Source organism: Petromyzon marinus, chromosome 74 (genome assembly GCF_048934315.1).
Source record: "Petromyzon marinus isolate PM22_M1 ecotype Great Lakes invasive population chromosome 74, UKy_Petmar_22M1.pri1.0, whole genome shotgun sequence".
NCBI lineage: Eukaryota > Metazoa > Chordata > Hyperoartia > Petromyzontiformes > Petromyzontidae > Petromyzon > Petromyzon marinus.
This window is the reverse complement of record NC_133740.1, coordinates 13,160,216-13,177,037: the sequence shown is the minus strand read 5'-3', so window position 1 is coordinate 13,177,037 and position 16,822 is coordinate 13,160,216. Positions and strand designations below refer to the sequence as shown.

The 16,822-nt window shown below is 53.7% G+C and overlaps 1 protein-coding gene across 4 annotated transcripts in view; it reads right to left on the bottom strand.

Moving 5' to 3' along the window:
- The window catches only part of LOC116958262 (uncharacterized), a 44,340-nt gene that overhangs the window by 12,442 nt on the left and 15,076 nt on the right, over positions 1 to 16,822 (bottom strand). For all 4 annotated transcript variants that reach the window (XM_076056162.1, XM_076056160.1, XM_032980791.2 and 1 more), the window contains 8 exons: positions 13,686 to 13,780; positions 4,610 to 4,705; positions 3,803 to 3,914; positions 2,449 to 2,546; positions 1,574 to 1,664; positions 1,337 to 1,432; positions 845 to 1,050; positions 288 to 566 (listed from right to left, as the gene is read on the bottom strand). In XM_076056162.1, coding sequence (XP_075912277.1) covers positions 288 to 566; positions 845 to 1,050; positions 1,337 to 1,432; positions 1,574 to 1,664; positions 2,449 to 2,546; positions 3,803 to 3,914; positions 4,610 to 4,705; positions 13,686 to 13,780 — 1,073 coding nt within the window. The remainder of the gene's footprint in view (positions 1 to 287; positions 567 to 844; positions 1,051 to 1,336; positions 1,433 to 1,573; positions 1,665 to 2,448; positions 2,547 to 3,802; positions 3,915 to 4,609; positions 4,706 to 13,685; positions 13,781 to 16,822) is intronic.

Sequence of the window (16,822 nt, the reverse complement as noted above, 5' to 3'; positions counted from 1 at the left end):
AGGGCAGTGTTGAGTCTATGGGCAGTGTTGAGTCTATGGTGCAGTGTTGAGTCTATGGTGCAGTGTTGAGTCTATGATGCAGTGTTGAGTCTAAGGGCAGTGTTGAGTCTAAGAGCAGTGTTGAGTCTATGGGCAGTGTTGAGTCTAAGGGCAGTGTTGAGTCTATGGTGCAGTGTTGAGTCTATGGGCAGCGTTGAGTCTATGGGCAGTGTTGAGTCTATGGGCAGTGTTGAGTCTATGGGCAGTGTTGAGTCTATGGGCAGGACTTCTCCGTTGAGCCCACTCACCACGCAAGTCTTGGTGGTAGCGGCGGAGTTTGCCGACGCCGCTTCTCTGCTGGCTCCTTTGCCCTCCGCCTTGCCCTCAGTCAGCGCCGTGCCCGCCTCTACAACCGTCACCACCGCCACCGAGGCCCCCGAGACCCCCGCGGCCCCCACGGCCCCCGCGGCCCCCGCGGCCCCTGCGGCCCCCGCGACCTCGCCCTTGAGGCTCTCCTCACTGGCCTTTGCCTCCTCCTCCATCATCTTCATCTCCACGCCCGTGGGCAGGCCCAGAGCCTGAAGCACCTGTAGGAGAGATGCACGGAGATGTATACGCATTAAACAGATCATTCGCTGATGCTCGCCTTGGCAGCGGTACACAAATAAAAAAAAACTCAGCACAATAACACCGGTCCGCTCTCGTCCGCCCACCTCCTATCCATCTACCATCCCCTTCGGTCTACTCCTGTCCACTCCCGCCCACCTCCCGCCCACACCTCCGGCCCACTGACGCCACCTCCAACCCCGCCACCTCCAACCCCACCGCCCCCGCCCCCACCACCACCACACTACCCCCGTCACACCTTGACAGCGACGTGCAGCTTGGCGGCCTTCTTGGAGGAGCCCGAGGCCTCGTAGGGGACGCCGTTGACCTCGACGCCCATGGTGAAGACGGGCGCGTGCACGGGCCCCGACTCGGAGATCAGCTTGTACTGCAGCCCCGTGCGGATGTGGTTCAGGCGCATCACCGCATTCATCGGCTGGCTCGGCTCCTTGCCCTTCACCTCCCCTGCAGCAGCGACGACGACGACGACAACAACAACAACAACTGGCGTTGGCCACCGAGCGGCGGTGACGTCTCCGTCGTCCTCACTCCCACCCCGGCGCTTGCGCCAGGCCGGGGGGGCTGCTGTGAAGCCGTTGCGTGTCGTATCGAAGGCTCGCCGCTGGGCAGGAGACCACGGGGCACGGAACACACCGAGGTGCCGTGGGGGGCACGCGCCGATTTCTTTTTACCAAAAACGCCAAACTCGACCGCGCCGTGGTTGGCCTGGAGCAACGTCCGAACGACCTACCTTTGAGGCCGAACTTGCGCTTCTTGGCGTCGGGCTGAGAGGAATTCTCCAGGGGCCTCTTCAGCGCCACGGGACCGGCGCCTTGCACCGTATCGCCTGCCCGGTTCGGGGCAACAAGCGGGAAACCGAGGAGTTGGTTGAGCGAGCGAGCGAGCGAGCGAACCACCGGCTCGGACGCGTTCATCACAATGACGCCGCCCCATCAGGAGAAGCTGCGCACGAGCCGCCATCTCTCACCTGTGTCGCTGACGCCCTTCCCCTTCTTGGGGAGCGGATCCATGCCAAGCACACGGTGGACCTGCCCGAAGGCAAGCAACCGCAGCGCATGCTGCTCTCGCGCAAACAACACACACACACACACAGGCAAAGATCCTCCATGTGGCCCACCACAGACCACTTGCACAAGTGTTGTTAGCGGGCAACGGCGAAGGCCGGCACGGCGTTAACAAGGCGGCAGTGTGGGCAGCACCACGCCCCGGCCACCTTGATCCCTTTTGTGGCGATGTCTACACATCGCACCGAGTACTCATTTGAAGCCGAGTCAAACTAGGGGAGGCCCAGGATCGGTTCATATTAATCGTCACTGGTGTTGGCCATGAACGGGAATCGAACTCGGGTCGCCGGTTTGGTAGCGCACGGCGCTAACCACTACACCACCACTCCCCACACACACACACAGGCGCACACACAGGCACGCACGGTCACCCTTCAGCCAATGCTGGTCTTACATACATTCAAATGTCTGGGCCTAGGTTCAGGGTGTATGTGTCAGTGTCAGTGTGTGCCTGTGGGGAGCGGCAGTGTAGAAGTTAGCGCGCTGCGCTACGAACCCGGGCGACCTCAGTTCGATCCCCGCTCAACGTTTGAATCGGTCCTGGGTCTCTCGAATGAGCACCTGGTGTGGTGTGTAAACATCACCACTGGGGAGACAAAGGTGGCCAACCCCATCGTGTCGCGTGCTGGCCTTCACAGGTGCTCGCTAACACCCCTTGCCCTAACAGTCCCCCTTAAAGCCTACATGGGAGATATAATGTCGAGTGTTCACGCGACGTTGGACGTCCCCCGCGTGTCAAGGGAAATTCCACATTCTTATGACGGAGGAGCAGGCTCACCTGTGCGCTCTGCGTTATGTCCTCACGCTGCTGCTGTGACATGGAGGCCAGGGCGTCTGTCAACTCCTTCTCGCATGGGTCAGAGATTCCACAGCCGTCTGCGAGGCGGGGAACAGACAAGGACACCAACGATAGTTTTCAATACTCAATGTATCTTACGTGCATATGTCAACAACGTCAATTGTACAAATGCACCTCACAACGCTGAACAATGCAAATCACAGGAACATCAAATACGGTGCAATAAATATTAGAAACACAATGCAAACACGATACAGGGTACAGAGGTGAACACGAACCAGCGAGAACACCACTGATGATGCTGGTATTGCTACTGGTGGTGGTATTGATGGTAGTATTACTGGCACTTTCTGGTGGTGGTGATGCTGCTACTTCTGGTGGTGGCAATGGCGATGCTGCCGATACATTCTGGTCATGGTGGTGATGCTGGTGCATTGGTTATGGTGGTGATGATGATGATGGTGGAGTTGCTGGTAATGTTCAGGTGGAAAAAGTTTATCAGGTTGTTGGCGATACGGCTGCTGATTTTGGTGATGGTGGCGCTATTGCCGACGCCTATGCCAATGGAAGATGCGGGTGCCTATGCTGCCAATGCCGTCGATGCTAATGACATTGGTCCTGATGATGCTGCTGCTGTTGTTGACGACGACGCCGATGAAACCGGTGCTGACACATGACGCAGCTTATGCCGCCCGTGCCGATGTCTTTCACGCTTAACCCGCGCTATGAATGCTTTGGTGTTTGCGTTGTCCTTCAACCGTTGGCCTTTTTACAGCCTTTGGTCTATAGGAGCGGTGAAACAAGGCCCCAAAAAAAGGGGCTGTAGCTCTGGTGCAGGCCAATCACTTTCAAGAACGGTGCATAGAGCACCAAAGCATCTCAATTTGAAGCTTTCGTGACTGCAGGAATCCATGCTCTTTGGCTGTTTCGGTAAAGGTTACGGAGATAGTCGACATGACTTTACCGAAAGAACCAAAGAGTATCAAAGCATTTTTTTTTATTCTGCTGCTGCCGATGGTGCTGCTGGTGCTGCTGGTGATGGTGATGCTGCTGCTGATGGTGGTGCTGATGATGGTGGTGCTGATGATGGTGGTGCTGATGATGGTGATGCTGCTGCTGATGGTGGTGCTGATGATGGTGATGCTGCTGCTGATGGTGGTGCTGATGATGGTGGTGCTGATGGTGGTGCTGATGGTGGTGCTGATGGTGATGCTGGTGCTGATGATGCTGCTGCTGATGGTGGTGCTGATGATGGTGGTGCTGATGATGGTGATTCTGCTGCTGATGGTGGTGCTGATGATGGTGGTGCTGATGATGGTGATGCTGCTCTTGCCTTCAAGGAGGATGCCCGAGGCGAGGCACTCTAGCACGCGGCGCAGCGCCTCGCCCACGCCCAGCGGGCGCTCACTCGTGCCAATCGCCTTCTCACAGATCAACTCCATCGCCTGCAACATCAACAATGTCATCGTTGTTGTCGTCGTCATTATCATGAACCCTACCAACGGCGTCACAAGTGTGCCCATCGTTGTCTCCGCCGTTAACCCTGGCCACGCTGTTGTTTCGGCTATCCGGATGTCACTTCAGGCTCACTCTGTAGAACAGGGGGAGATCATACAAACTACACACACTCACTCTCGCTCTGTACAAACAGGAGATCACCCCCTCTACACCGTTCATCATGCTAAGTCCGCCAATTAAATGCTAATTTTTATGCTAATTCCTTTGTCAAGGCGCTCTGTTTCTTCTCACACAGCTTAAAGGTCGCGGTCTGAGCTTGGCTGTGTTCGCTCCAGCGCTGTCCTCCAGACAGCCTCGTCCCTTCACCTGATGAAGGCCGCTTGTGTTGTGGCCGAAACGTCGTGAAAATTTTATTGTTTTTTGTTATTCCATTAATTTATTATTTTATTCTCAAAGAAGATAAACTCCACTCGCTCGCTCGCTCAAGACTGCAGAACGGGGGGGCGAGAACACACAAAGTCCACGCCGAAAAGGCGTCCGGGAGTCGGGGATCGAACCCTCGACCTCGTTGCTGCGAGGCACGGGGGGGGGGGCACCACCGCGCTGCCGCCAGCGCCACCCGGTAGTGCGGCGACACTTGCTCTCATCGTTCACGGACACCCGACGGACTTGTAGAACTCACCCATCCCTTGAGCGAGGACCACGTGGGCACGCGCGCGCACAGGTCACGGAGTATGCGGATGACGATGACGCACGACCTCAAAGATGACGCTCGCGCCTTCGGGGGGGGGGAGGGGCGGGCGGCGGGGGGGGGGGTGGGAGAAAAATAAATTAACGACGATGCTAGAAAATGTAAAAAAAATAAGATCGTTACAACAAAGTCCTTTGGTTATCTCTGAACGTCTCACCGAGTCACTAGACTCTGCTTTCGGGAGGGTATGAACCGGCCAGGTAGCCCCGGTGGTGGGTAGAGCGTGCGGGCTCCCGAGCAGAAGGTTGCGAGTTCGAACCCTGGTTGGGGCGTTCACACTCGGCCCATCATCCCTCCGTGGTCGATAAAATAAACACCACGTTTATGGATTGGGAGGGGGGGGGGGGGGGAAGATCAGAGTGGATTTTCCTCTGGACAGACTGCATGGGAAACGCGGAATTTCACACCGCTGGCTCTGCAGGGCTTTAAACGGCAGGTTGACTGCCAATGACCACTTGGACAGGAAATCACCGACTCTTTTGGGCCTACTTACATTGGGACGCTTAGTCAACAGGTTGTCCTTTTGCTGCGGGGAGTGCATTTCAATCACCAGAGAATGCACAGATACATACACACAGACGGAGGGAACGCACTCAGACTCCACAATACGAATGTCACCTATTTTTCATTTCGCTGTTGAGAAAATCTCACGCATTTTTATTTAGGGCCCCGCGGTTTACACGGAGGGGCCCTTGCCGGTAACAGCTGGCAACCCAGCTGCGTTTGTTGAACAGGCCCGACTCCTGATGAGGCCCTGAAGTAAACCCCAGGTGGGAGGCAGACGCGCTCGCACGTGCGACGAGGGGCAATTTGTGTCGCTTGCTTTCTGTCCTTTGTCCTCCTCCTCGACGCTCATTTTGAGCGGGGAAATCCATTGGGACGTCTTAATCCCGCTAAACTCAAGGGACGTCTTGGAAAATCGCGACGATCCCGTTATGTTTTTGACCGTTTGCGATCGAATCGCGAGCGGCCAGAAAATAACCGGAAACGTTCGAGCGTGCGCGCGTCGTCGCAAAAAACTCACGGCGAGACGTCGAAACTGAAACTCCGCTCGACTTTTCGACTGGCGAGTGCAAGTCCGGGCCAAAACAAAATACAAAGAACATTCCCAAAACACCGAACCCATCGAGTTAGCCTTTTTTTTTTTTGGCCCAGATGAGTTTTATTTTTCATTTTGCATCACTGCACCCGCAATCCTAACCGGTTGAAAAGCAACCCAATGCATCGGCGACGCGCGTTCCCATTCGTTTAACCGTCCGATGAGAAGAAAGTCGGAAGGTTAACCAAACTCTGCAGCCACCGTTCACCGAATCTTCGGCTCCAGGTTACAAGCTATAGTAGCATCGGTGCCACCGTCTCCCCTGCCACGTAACCCTGCAAGCTTCAGCCAGACCGGACAAACGACTGGGCGCCAATTCACAATGAGCACGGGTTTTTTTGTTTTTTTTTGCCTGCCCCAGGCCGCTCGTAGCTCCAAGTGTGTGCTACTTCAAGGGTCAGGCCGCGTGTTGAGCCGCGTCTTCTCTCGAAAGCTTCCGGCAAACGCACGACTGCAGGCTTCTTCGGGCGGGCCCACGGCCCCCGGCGTTCGGTAGCGCAGCGGCAACAGAGAACAACGCTCGCAATAACGCGCACCTCGATTCAACGCTCGCGCACGGATGAAGTCTCTGGTTGCAGAGCCATCCTCCGCACACGAGCGATTCGAGTTGCGCGCAACGTGATCGCTCAGGCGCGGGGCCCACGCCTTTCCACCGAGCTCCGATAAACAACAAGGCCGAGCGTGGTAGAGCGTTCGCCGCTCGTTGCCGACTGTTGAGCACCGCGGTGCGCGCGTTAACCGTAAACACTACGCACGCCCCCCTCCCACCCCGGTCTGCTTCACGGCGGACAGTCCCAATGTTTTTTCAAAATTCGAAAAGTTAAACGCACCGCAAAGCGACTCAAAGTGCGAAAACGCAGCAATCGTCGCCACCTGCTGCGGAACTGCCGCAGGTTGTGTCGGCGAAGCATGGCACCACGGTGACCCCCAGGTCAGTCTTGCAAATGAGACTCCGCTGTCGTGGTCTCTGGAGTTCTCACCTGGTTAGAGCAAATCGACTTGACCGTCACTGCTACCCTTCACGAAAGCCTCGAGCGCCGTGAAGAACACCGCGAACACCTAACGTGCTTACTCTTTGGTTCTATTCGGTAAAGTCACGTAGGTGAAAAAAACAACAAAAACCACAGACGTTTCGGCCACAACACAAGCGGCCTTCATCAGGTGAAGGGACCAGACTGCCTCGTGACTTTACCGACTTTACCGAATAGAACCAAAGAGTATGGATCCTTGCAGTCACGAAAGCTTCAAATCTAGAACCTAACGTGCTAATGACTCGACTTCGTGAAGCACATACCCCCAAACCCCCGATTGTCACTGCAACTCCTCGAGATGACTGCTGGGAAGTGGTACATGGCGTGAAGCGTCAGAGGAAAAAATGCTCAGCATGCGGCCCGACCCGGAAGAACGGCACTTGGACCAGAGGGGCGACTTCTCCAAGGTTTTTGCTTGAAGTTGTTTCGTCCGCTAAATTAATCCAAACTTTTCCTGCCATTAGCGAACCTCCCACCCCCGACGCCCCCCCCACCCCCCCCCCCGCCCCCCCCGGGCAGTAAGGAAATCGAAACGCCCAATCCAACTGCTGTGGCTCATCCTGGCCAAGACTCTTTCGAGCGACATGGGATGGAGATGTCTGGCCTCGAGGGTAGGGAAAACTTCCCCCAGGTTCTGCCTGGCATTTTTCCAAAGCAGCCATCCGACTGTGTCCACACTCGTGCCGTGCACCAAGTATTCGCGCAGCGGCTTCACCCTCTGCTCCTCCTCGACCTCCTCAAGCACTGCGTGGCGTTTCCTTTGTTCACGTCTGTGCCGCTGCACGGCTCTCCGCCGCGCTTTTCGGGTTGCGCCCACCGACGCCGCCACTGCGTGGGCGATAGCAGCTCCTGACGTTTCAGCCCCACGTGGCGATAGCCGCTCCTTCAGGAACTGAATGGGGCGGCTCGCTTTCTCCCTCGATTATACGGCACCGCCTGCCGGCCCTGCTGCTGCTGCGGTCGTCGCCATCGCCGTGGGTCAGCCTACGTCAAAAGACCCCCCCCCCCCTCCCGGAGACAATCGGCTTGGAGAACCGGCAACAGCATCCGTTTCGGAAGAAAGCTCCCGGCACGTGGGGGCGAAACGCCGCACATCCGTGTGCCCGAAAAGCCATTCGGCGGCGCAAGCCGAATGCACAACGGAGAGCTTCTCAGCCCCGTTTGGACCGAGGGGACACCTTGAACAAATAATGGGACTCGACGTCTGCTCTCAATGGGGAGCCGCAGCTCCCCAGTTTTCGAGCTCAACTATTCTTTCTAGCGACGCTGCGTTGGCGCGCAAGCGCAAATAACCAAAGCTCTGCACGTTCATCAATCAACACCGCCCCACGTTACCGTCGGCACTGCCCCTTGGCATTGTTGTTGTTGACGAAAGTGCTTGGGAGTTTTTGTTTATTCGTCCCCCAGTTTGGGAGCCTATGATTTAAACCGTGGCAACCAACGGTAAAAACCAGTAGACTCACTGCCACAGAGATTGAGAAAAAGCCCACAATGCAATGTGGCGTCGGCGCGATTCGTCGCCTTCAAGATCGTTGGGTAGAAATCGCCCCCCCCCCACCACCCCCCACCGGTCCAAGCAAATCAGCACCACCGATTCATGGCTCGGAAAAATATTGTGGGGGGGAGATGGGGGGGGGGGGTCACATGATCCAGTTTTGCCGTGCAAATTGGGGGCGGCAGGGCAAATTCCCTCTGCCTGCGAACCAGGAGACACCGTGGCACGCCCGGGACGAACCGCGCCAGTTTTACACCTCCGCCTCTTCTTGGTCACAGGGCAATAAGAGGTGAGAGGAGCTGGACACGACCGAGACAGGCGTTGTAGGGGAGGGGGGGGGGGCGAGTGGCAGGTCCATGCCATTAGGTGAGGTGCCGCAGTTGTGGTTTTGTTTTCGACGAAAGGTGGTGCCCCCCGCTGGGTTCACGAGTGAATTGCCGGAGTTGAGCGCCATTAAAAAGTGCACGGGGCACCTCGGAAGCCTTCAGCCAAAACACCACATTAATGACCGCTCGTCACTCTTCAGTTTTAGACTCTCAAAAAAAGGCGTGAAACCTTCAGCAGTTTAGCCCACGCTCAGTATTTTGCGATCTGTGCTCGATACGCGATGCAAGAATATCAGATACCCATCGAAGTTAAAATTGAGCTAAGCGTCACTTTGGCCGCCGAATCCGTGAAGAGCGATTATTTTTGCGGAGCCATCGTCGATGCAAGAGGTGGCCTGTAGATTTTGACAAACACGTTCCGCCAATATCACTTCGGTCGCGAAAAGCCGGCATGTTATTTAGTTCTGTTTTCACCGATTAAAACAAGGGGGGGGAAAAGAAACACCTCTTAGAATTTTTTGCGTTCATCCAAGTCGGCACGTTTCATTATTTTGTTCCTTTACGCGAGCAAAAGACAATCACGGTGACCTTTCAGGTGTAAATGTTCAGTTCGTTTAGCCTACCAACAAACTCTTGCATTGACGGACATCGCAAGCGGATAGCCGTGCGGAGATAACCAATTTCTGTTACTCAACTCAAGCGAATCGTTTTTTTATTACATTCTCCACACCGCTGTACTATTTATGGGGTTCACGAGAGAATTGCCGGCTGTCGATTTTAATAATGAGAGGCGCAACGATCCCACCTCCACGGAACGAAAGCCGCCGTCAAATGACCGCTGAACATTTTAAATCGCTCGGTGGGAGACATAACGACCTACGGAGCAACTCGGTCAAGGTCTGTCAAGCAAAATTCGTGCTGGACTGAGATGAGCGATAAATCAGTAGGGTCTGAAGGAAGGATAACTGCGTTAGCCAAATATGAGTTGTGAGTTGAAACGACCGGCTCGTACAGATAGATTTATTTTCTTCTTTAAAAAAACGCTTTGACTTTCCAAATTCAGAGCTTTAGTTTTCAAACTGCGGAGCCATTTCTTGTCACCCGGTAAAGTTTTTGGCAAGACGACTAAAACAAGCCAATATACTAGATTTAAACGAATTTCTTTAGAACTGCTTATTGTGTTTAGTTTGTTGTCCTTCCCCTGCACCTCCAATTAGCACTATATATGGTGCAAAAGTTAAAAATACATACATAAAATAAAAATGTTGCATAACATCACTGCCAACGTGACACTCTGCCTTTTGTGACTCAATGCCAGAATTTTATTCTCCCTATTTAAGTAAATTAAATTGTTATTCATTTACTGATGGAAAGGAGTCTCTCGACTCTCTTCCAGGAGCGTCCGGCTACACTGAAGCCTCACGGGAGTATCTGGACTCTCTTCCAGGAGGGTTCGGCTACACTGAAGCCTCACGGGAGTATCTGGACTCTCTTCCAGGAGGGTCTGGCTACACGGAAGCCTCCCGGGAGTATCTGGACTCTCTTCCAGGAGGGTTCGGCTACACTGAAGCTCAATGGGCCACTGTCGCCAGAGGGTGACCTTGCCAATTTTAATTGTTTTCCCAACCGAGTAAACTGCAGGATATTTGGGAGAGTCCTACACTGAGATGTTTGGCCAATTTCCGTAATGGTAAACTTTCTGCATCTTAAAAAAAAACTGGGCATGGCAGGCTTATTAAACACAGTTAAATTAACTTGGCATTTCTTATTTTAGTCACAGTCTTAGTCTGGTCGACGACAACCTGTCTGTGGATTTCATGGAGTTATTCTCTTAGTCTAGCCTCACTGACTAAAGCAAACATTAAGTCACTGATGCTTGATAAATGTTGGTGCGAAGGGTACACCATTTCTCCCCCAATATTATCATCTCAGCCAATCAGTGAGCTGGCTAAATATGTATCTATATACACACACACAGCCAATTACCATGCTTGGTCTGCCTTCAGTTCACTTCAGTCTCAGTAATGTTGTCAAATTATCTCAGTCTGCATCTTCATTCAAACTAATTACGTCTCGTCACAGTCAGTCTCACGGCTTGGACTTGGTGGGTAGATGGTGATGGTGGTGCTAGTAGTAGGGATGATGATGGTCGTGGTAGTAGTGATGGTGGTGGTGTTCACAATGACAGTATTACTGACGATGGTGGTGGTAGTTGTGATGATGGGTACTAGTAGTGATGACAGTAGTGGTAGCAGTTATGATGATGTTGCGTTGTAGTATTAGTGATGATCGTGGTCAGTAGTAGGCGTTGACATCGTCACACTTTACGAGTTTTGTCCAATCATAGTCATCGTTGACGAAACAAAAACAACGCTTCATTGACAAATATTTCCGTTGCTAATTGTTTGCCAAATTAACACTGCTTTCGAGCTGCAATGAGGCTTCTAATACCACCTGACGGCAACCACCGCTTGGTAACGGTGAAATATTGGTAAACACGTCAGTTCCGCAAGGCTGCGAAAGGGACAACATCATGCGCGTGGAGTCACCGTGTAGCGTACAGGCATCGTCACAAGCAATTTAAACCGTGGGTTGTCATCATAACGTTGAACGAATTCCTACACAAGAGACGGACGGGGGGGTGGGGGGGGGGGAAGTGCTTCCCAATTCCTTTACGAAACTCAACAAACGAACGGTGCGCAAAAATATACAAAACCCTGCACTCGCCGCTCAACTAATTTCATGCCAACAACCTCCACAGCTGAGCCACGCCCCTGGGACACAGCCTCCACCAAAACCGGGCCCAAGCACTCGCCGTGCCGCAGAGGGTGATCGTGGAATGGGCAGCTTCGATTTTTGGAGGATGTGAGAGGTGGCGGGGACTCAGAGGTGAAGGTTCTGGGGTGAAGTTGATATGGACCCAACGCAGACTCTGACACTCTAGCTCTCCGATGCTGTTACGGGGCTGTACCGTGCGTTTGTTCGGCACGAAGTCCGACGTTCCGCCCCACCGGCCGGGAAAACTAAAATATCAACGTGCGGCCGAATACGGGCAAACCTCGCTCGGTGCTCAAAGATGCCTTCCTTCCTGGGAGGAAGCGAGCACTCACAGAATCGACGTTTGGAATGGGGGGGGTGGCACTCGGCGAGGTCTGCCCGTACTGGGGGAGTTCCTGAAGATGCCGTGAGTACGTGTCTGGGGGGGAGGGGGGGGGTGGCGAAACGTCGGGACGGCGCACAAAACTACGTAAGGCAAGACCCACACAACGCGCGTCGGAGAGCTACAGAGCAGCAGCGCAACCGAAGAAGTCTACCCCTTGTGTTTTTGAATTCCAAATTAAAGTTTGTGGCCCCATCGTAGTCCGATTGGACGCCCATAGGCGCACAGAAGTCAAGCCGCAGATCAGAAGAGAATTCGGGAAACTGCGGTGCCTCTGGGCCAACGAGAGCATTACGTTCATACGTCCAGTGAAATTGTGGAAACTTTGGTGTTCCCACAAACGATCCGATTGGTCCAAATTGGCCCAATGTGACCGAGCATGCAATAAACCAAGGAAAGTCCTCTTAAGCGGGAATAGATTTGACATTCAGTGCAGGGATATATATTTTATTTGGTATAATAATTATATTAAATTAATCATAAATAAACGACTTACTTAATACAATTATCCTGCTTGCAACTCCATATCGGCAGGCAGTTATTTTAATTGTTATCTTTACGAAAACTTTTACTCAAAATAAGCGGTTCCAAATTATTATTTCAGCGAGCACGTCTCGTCGTCATCCGAGTGCGACTATAAATTCTTACATCACGTTGTTTAACATCGTCGGCAAACCGGTGTGGAAATAAATATAACTTTTCTTCACAACGGTTCCAATCGGACAACAAAATGTATCAGCGCACGGTCCCCCCCACCTACACACCAAGGTCACCCCCACAAGCAATGCCGATGCCATTTACCAATTACCCTGGTATCAAATGCGGTGCTGAGCGGCCTACACGATAGTGGTGGTGGTGGGAGGAGGGAGGGGAGGTGAGGGTTTTGTTGACACAAGTCTGAACCCTCCCTGATCTTTCCTCAACTCCCATCACCCCCCACCCCCCCGAGGGCTATTGGGCAACCGTTTGGGAACCAGCAGTGAAAATTCTTTCGCTGGCTCTACAACGGGGCAACTACCCACGTGTCTCTCTCTCTGCAGGATTTCCCACAAATCGGTACCCGTTTTATCAACACCGGGAGGTACGATGGTGATCGGTCAAGTTCATCCATTCCCCCCCCACCTTCAACTGGGCATCCCACTGATGACCCTTCCGACGGATCCGGGAATCGCGATCATGGCATCAAGCGGGCCCAACGTGCAAACTTGGACGCGACGGATAAAAAAAACACCCAAGCAGCTCCTACCTTGTAGATATGCGCGCCTAGGCCGTGTGGACTGGGCTGGCCAAACACGAGTTTGAATCTTCATTAAATGAGCAAAAGAGGACTTCACGTTCACCAGAGCACCATACATCCTGGCGCTCCGGTGATGTCAGCCCCCGTGACGCCATTCTCACAACTTTGCACCATGCCAATTCACCATGGCGGGCAGCACACGACTCCCCTAATTTTAAAGTATCTTTTTTGTTTTTACTCATAGAATTTAACGAAGCCTCAAACTCGTATCGGAGCCTGCGGCACGTGGCACAGCGACGTATCTGCAGGTAGAGCACCGCTCGGTCGTTTTGTCGCATCGCATCGTCCGTTAAGCTAGCGACCACAGCGCAGTAGGGGCAGCATTGGCTCCGGGGGTGACCCTGGTGAGAGTGAACTAGCGGTCACAAGCTGTAGCCCGTACTCCCCATGCAGCAGGGAGAGGGGGTACACGCCAGTGACCAGCCATAACAAATAGCTCCCCACAACCCGTCCGCCAGTTGTGGACGGAAGGGGCACATGCGTGCATGCGTGCGTGTGTGTACACAATAACTCCACGCGCAGTTAACGGGGTAATGGGGTGACGGGGAGGGGGGGCGGGCGGGGGAGCGGGGGGTACAAAGGGGGGGACAAAACCCAACCTGAAACCACTTGGCGTGTCGCAGGGACGCCAACGCGTCAAGGCATTTCTGCCTGTCCAGCGCGTCCGGCCCGTCTGGAGTGGGCGCCGTCAGCTCTAGGTGGCGATAAGGGGGAAGAGACGTCACCGCTGCTCGCTTGTTGAAGAGGGGTGGGACGGTCGGTTGGGTGGGTGGGGTAGATGGCTTGGTGGTGGTGGGTGGATGACTTAGTGGGACGACAGTGTATGAATGAGCGAATTGGTGGGTTTGTAATGTAGGTCAGTTGGTGAGTGACTGGGTTGAGTCGTCGAACGGGTGAGTATGTGGGTGGGTGGGCGACTTAGAGAGAGTGGGTAGGCAGGTGGGGTGAGTCAACGTGGCTGGTCAGATGTGTGGGCGAGTGGACGAGTAAGGCGGCGGGCAGGAGAGTGGATGGTGAGGCAAAGGGTGAGGTGATGTGCTCGGGCGAGAGGAGCATGAGTAGCGCCATTCTGCGGAGGGGGTCGGTGTTGAATGCAGTGCAGTGCAGCACACTCCTGGCATATGTTTTCACTAACAGCATGTACCTCACTCACAGGATGTGCTCACTAGCAGCACTTGCCCCAACGGCCTGTGTAGGATAAACGAGCGAACCCAGGGTTCAACAGCGGTGGCGCAGCACTCACGACGAACATGGCGACTGTAGTTCAATTCGCAACCAACAACGGTGGCGACTTCTGAACCCGTCTTGGGCCTCCCTCAAGTCGAATGAACCGGGCGGTTTTACCCACATGTAGAATTAACGTTGGGGAAACAAAGACGGACCAGGCGCGGCGGTGGCCACACCATCCCCTTGTGTGCTGCGTCGGTCTTAATAAGTGCTCGCGAAACAGCACTTGTCCCGGCAATCGTTTCCACCAAGTGAAAGATAATTTGATTGTTTTTTTGTGGTGCGTGTTTGTCCGCATTTGACGGAGGGGAAACGCGTTCACCGAAATGAGAGAACGTTCGACCTTCGACTTCTAATCGAGCCTCGGCGGTCTACATGTTTACCCCCGATGGCGACTGCGGGAACCGGCTACGACTTGCTGATGAATGGCAAGGTCAACTAAAACCGTTCTCCGAGCTGGTTGCGTCGCGCAAGCTGCCAATGAGAACGTGGCATAAAACAACCATCTTCACTATGGAAACCTGCTGCTTTCATTCCTCCCTGAGAACAACCATCATCGTCCTGCTGCTAATGCTACTCTCCCTGCCCTGGCACCCCAGCTACGACCAGGCCTACCCCAACCCTCATCCCTACCCCAACCTAAACCCCTATCACTACCCCTACCTTTATCACCACCCCTATTACCATCAGTAACCCAACCGTGATCACTATCCTTATCAATACCCCTACCTTCATCACTACCACTATTCCTATCGGTACCCCTATCGCTACCGCCAACCGCTGCTCGCTGGCCCCGATCCCCAGCAAAGGGCAGGTCGACCGCAACCTCCTTAACTTTTCCCGCTTCTTCTCCTCACCGTCACTACAACTACACCACCACTTTCAATAACACCCTTTATTATCTACACCACTCTCATGGTATTTACAACTTTATAATTGCTGTAAAGCACCTTGGAATAAAGCGCTATACAAATATATATAAGAAAATAAGATGAGAAAAAACCACGAGGGTCTTGCCTTCCAAAAGATCGTACGGTCTCTGGACCCTTTCGGTGAACACGTTCGTCCCTTTGATCTTGCGATGCAAATGTGGTCACGTTGCCGTCGCCATCACGACTAATTATTGCTCTGCACCAGACTGGCACGACGGGGCGGAGGGACCTTCCAAGCCAATTAATCCGGTGTACATCCCCTTCCTCACCGGCTCCACCCAAATGAGCAAAAGGTTTCTTCCGACTGTACGTTACGGAAGACCACAGCAATTCCTATAGCGTCAGTTGGCGGGCCACGTGAGTGATGTCATGGGTCTAGTGTACAGACATTACCACCGGCGCTTGTTTAACCCAAGAAAGTCTCACCGAATCTCAAGACTCACTTTCCTGGAAGATCCTGCCGAGTTCAATCGTGGGCCGATGTTGCAACCCCAAATGAGTTAATTTGCATCCAAATTATCAATCAGCACTGGGTTGTTTTGGTCAATAGCCGTTTACAGAGTACGTTTCTTTAAGCTACGGGAGAAAAACAGAAAATCCGGAGGAAACCCATGCAGAACAGGGGGAGAGAGGATGCACACAACTCCCCACAGAAGGGTGGCCGAGTCGGGAATCAAACCCCAGTTCCACTAAATGTGGGGCACCAGCGTTTCCGCTGTGTGCCACCCCACCGCCCTTTATGTCGAACAGCGTCACAGTGATAAAGTCTGTACACACAAACGCCAATCCGCCCCTCATCTCCCGATAGCTCTCTCTCTCGTCCATCGCGGTTTGATTTCACGAATGTGTACCTCTTTACGTCTCGGCAAACCATGGCCACTTGTACCCCATTTTCCACTGCTACATCTGAGCCGAGCCAGCTTGGGGCCCTCACGGTACAGGTGGTTTTTCCACTGGCTGATTTCCGTGCAGAGCCGGAAGCAAACCGTGCTACGCTGGCCTCGAGGGGACGTCCGATTCTGGCTCGGGGGGGGAGGGAACGGCGAGGTCGTTGGTGGCACGGCTTGAGATTCCGCAGTGGAAAAAAAACGACCCGAGCCGCGCCAAGCTGGCTCGGCAACGCCTCCAGGCGTGACTCGGTTGTGCAGTGGAAAAGAAAGCGCGAGCGGCCCATAGCTCGACGGGCCACGACCAAGGCGGTCCGTCGGTTAAAGAGCCCCGCAATCAGCTAATGAATTCAGTATTATTGCGTGAAGCATCTGGGCTCAAAGCGTCTGCAAGGCAATACTCGGGGTAGGAATGACAATGACGGCAACGGTGATGGACATTTGTTTCGCTAAAATTATTTTGTTTCCGCTGGCTTGGGTTATTGTTTCTCTTCCCACCGGACGGCCGGTCTGACACAGGCTGGCACGCAGAATGCCGCTTGCCGAAGGTGTACTCATTCTCTCGCCATCGCCTCCGTTATAACAACCTATAATTGTAACCGAGAATGTGTTGCAGTATCCCCATGCAGCTTACATTCACCTTTGGGAACACCGGGAGGCGTAGGGAATTGCGGGTATGGCAGTGTGATT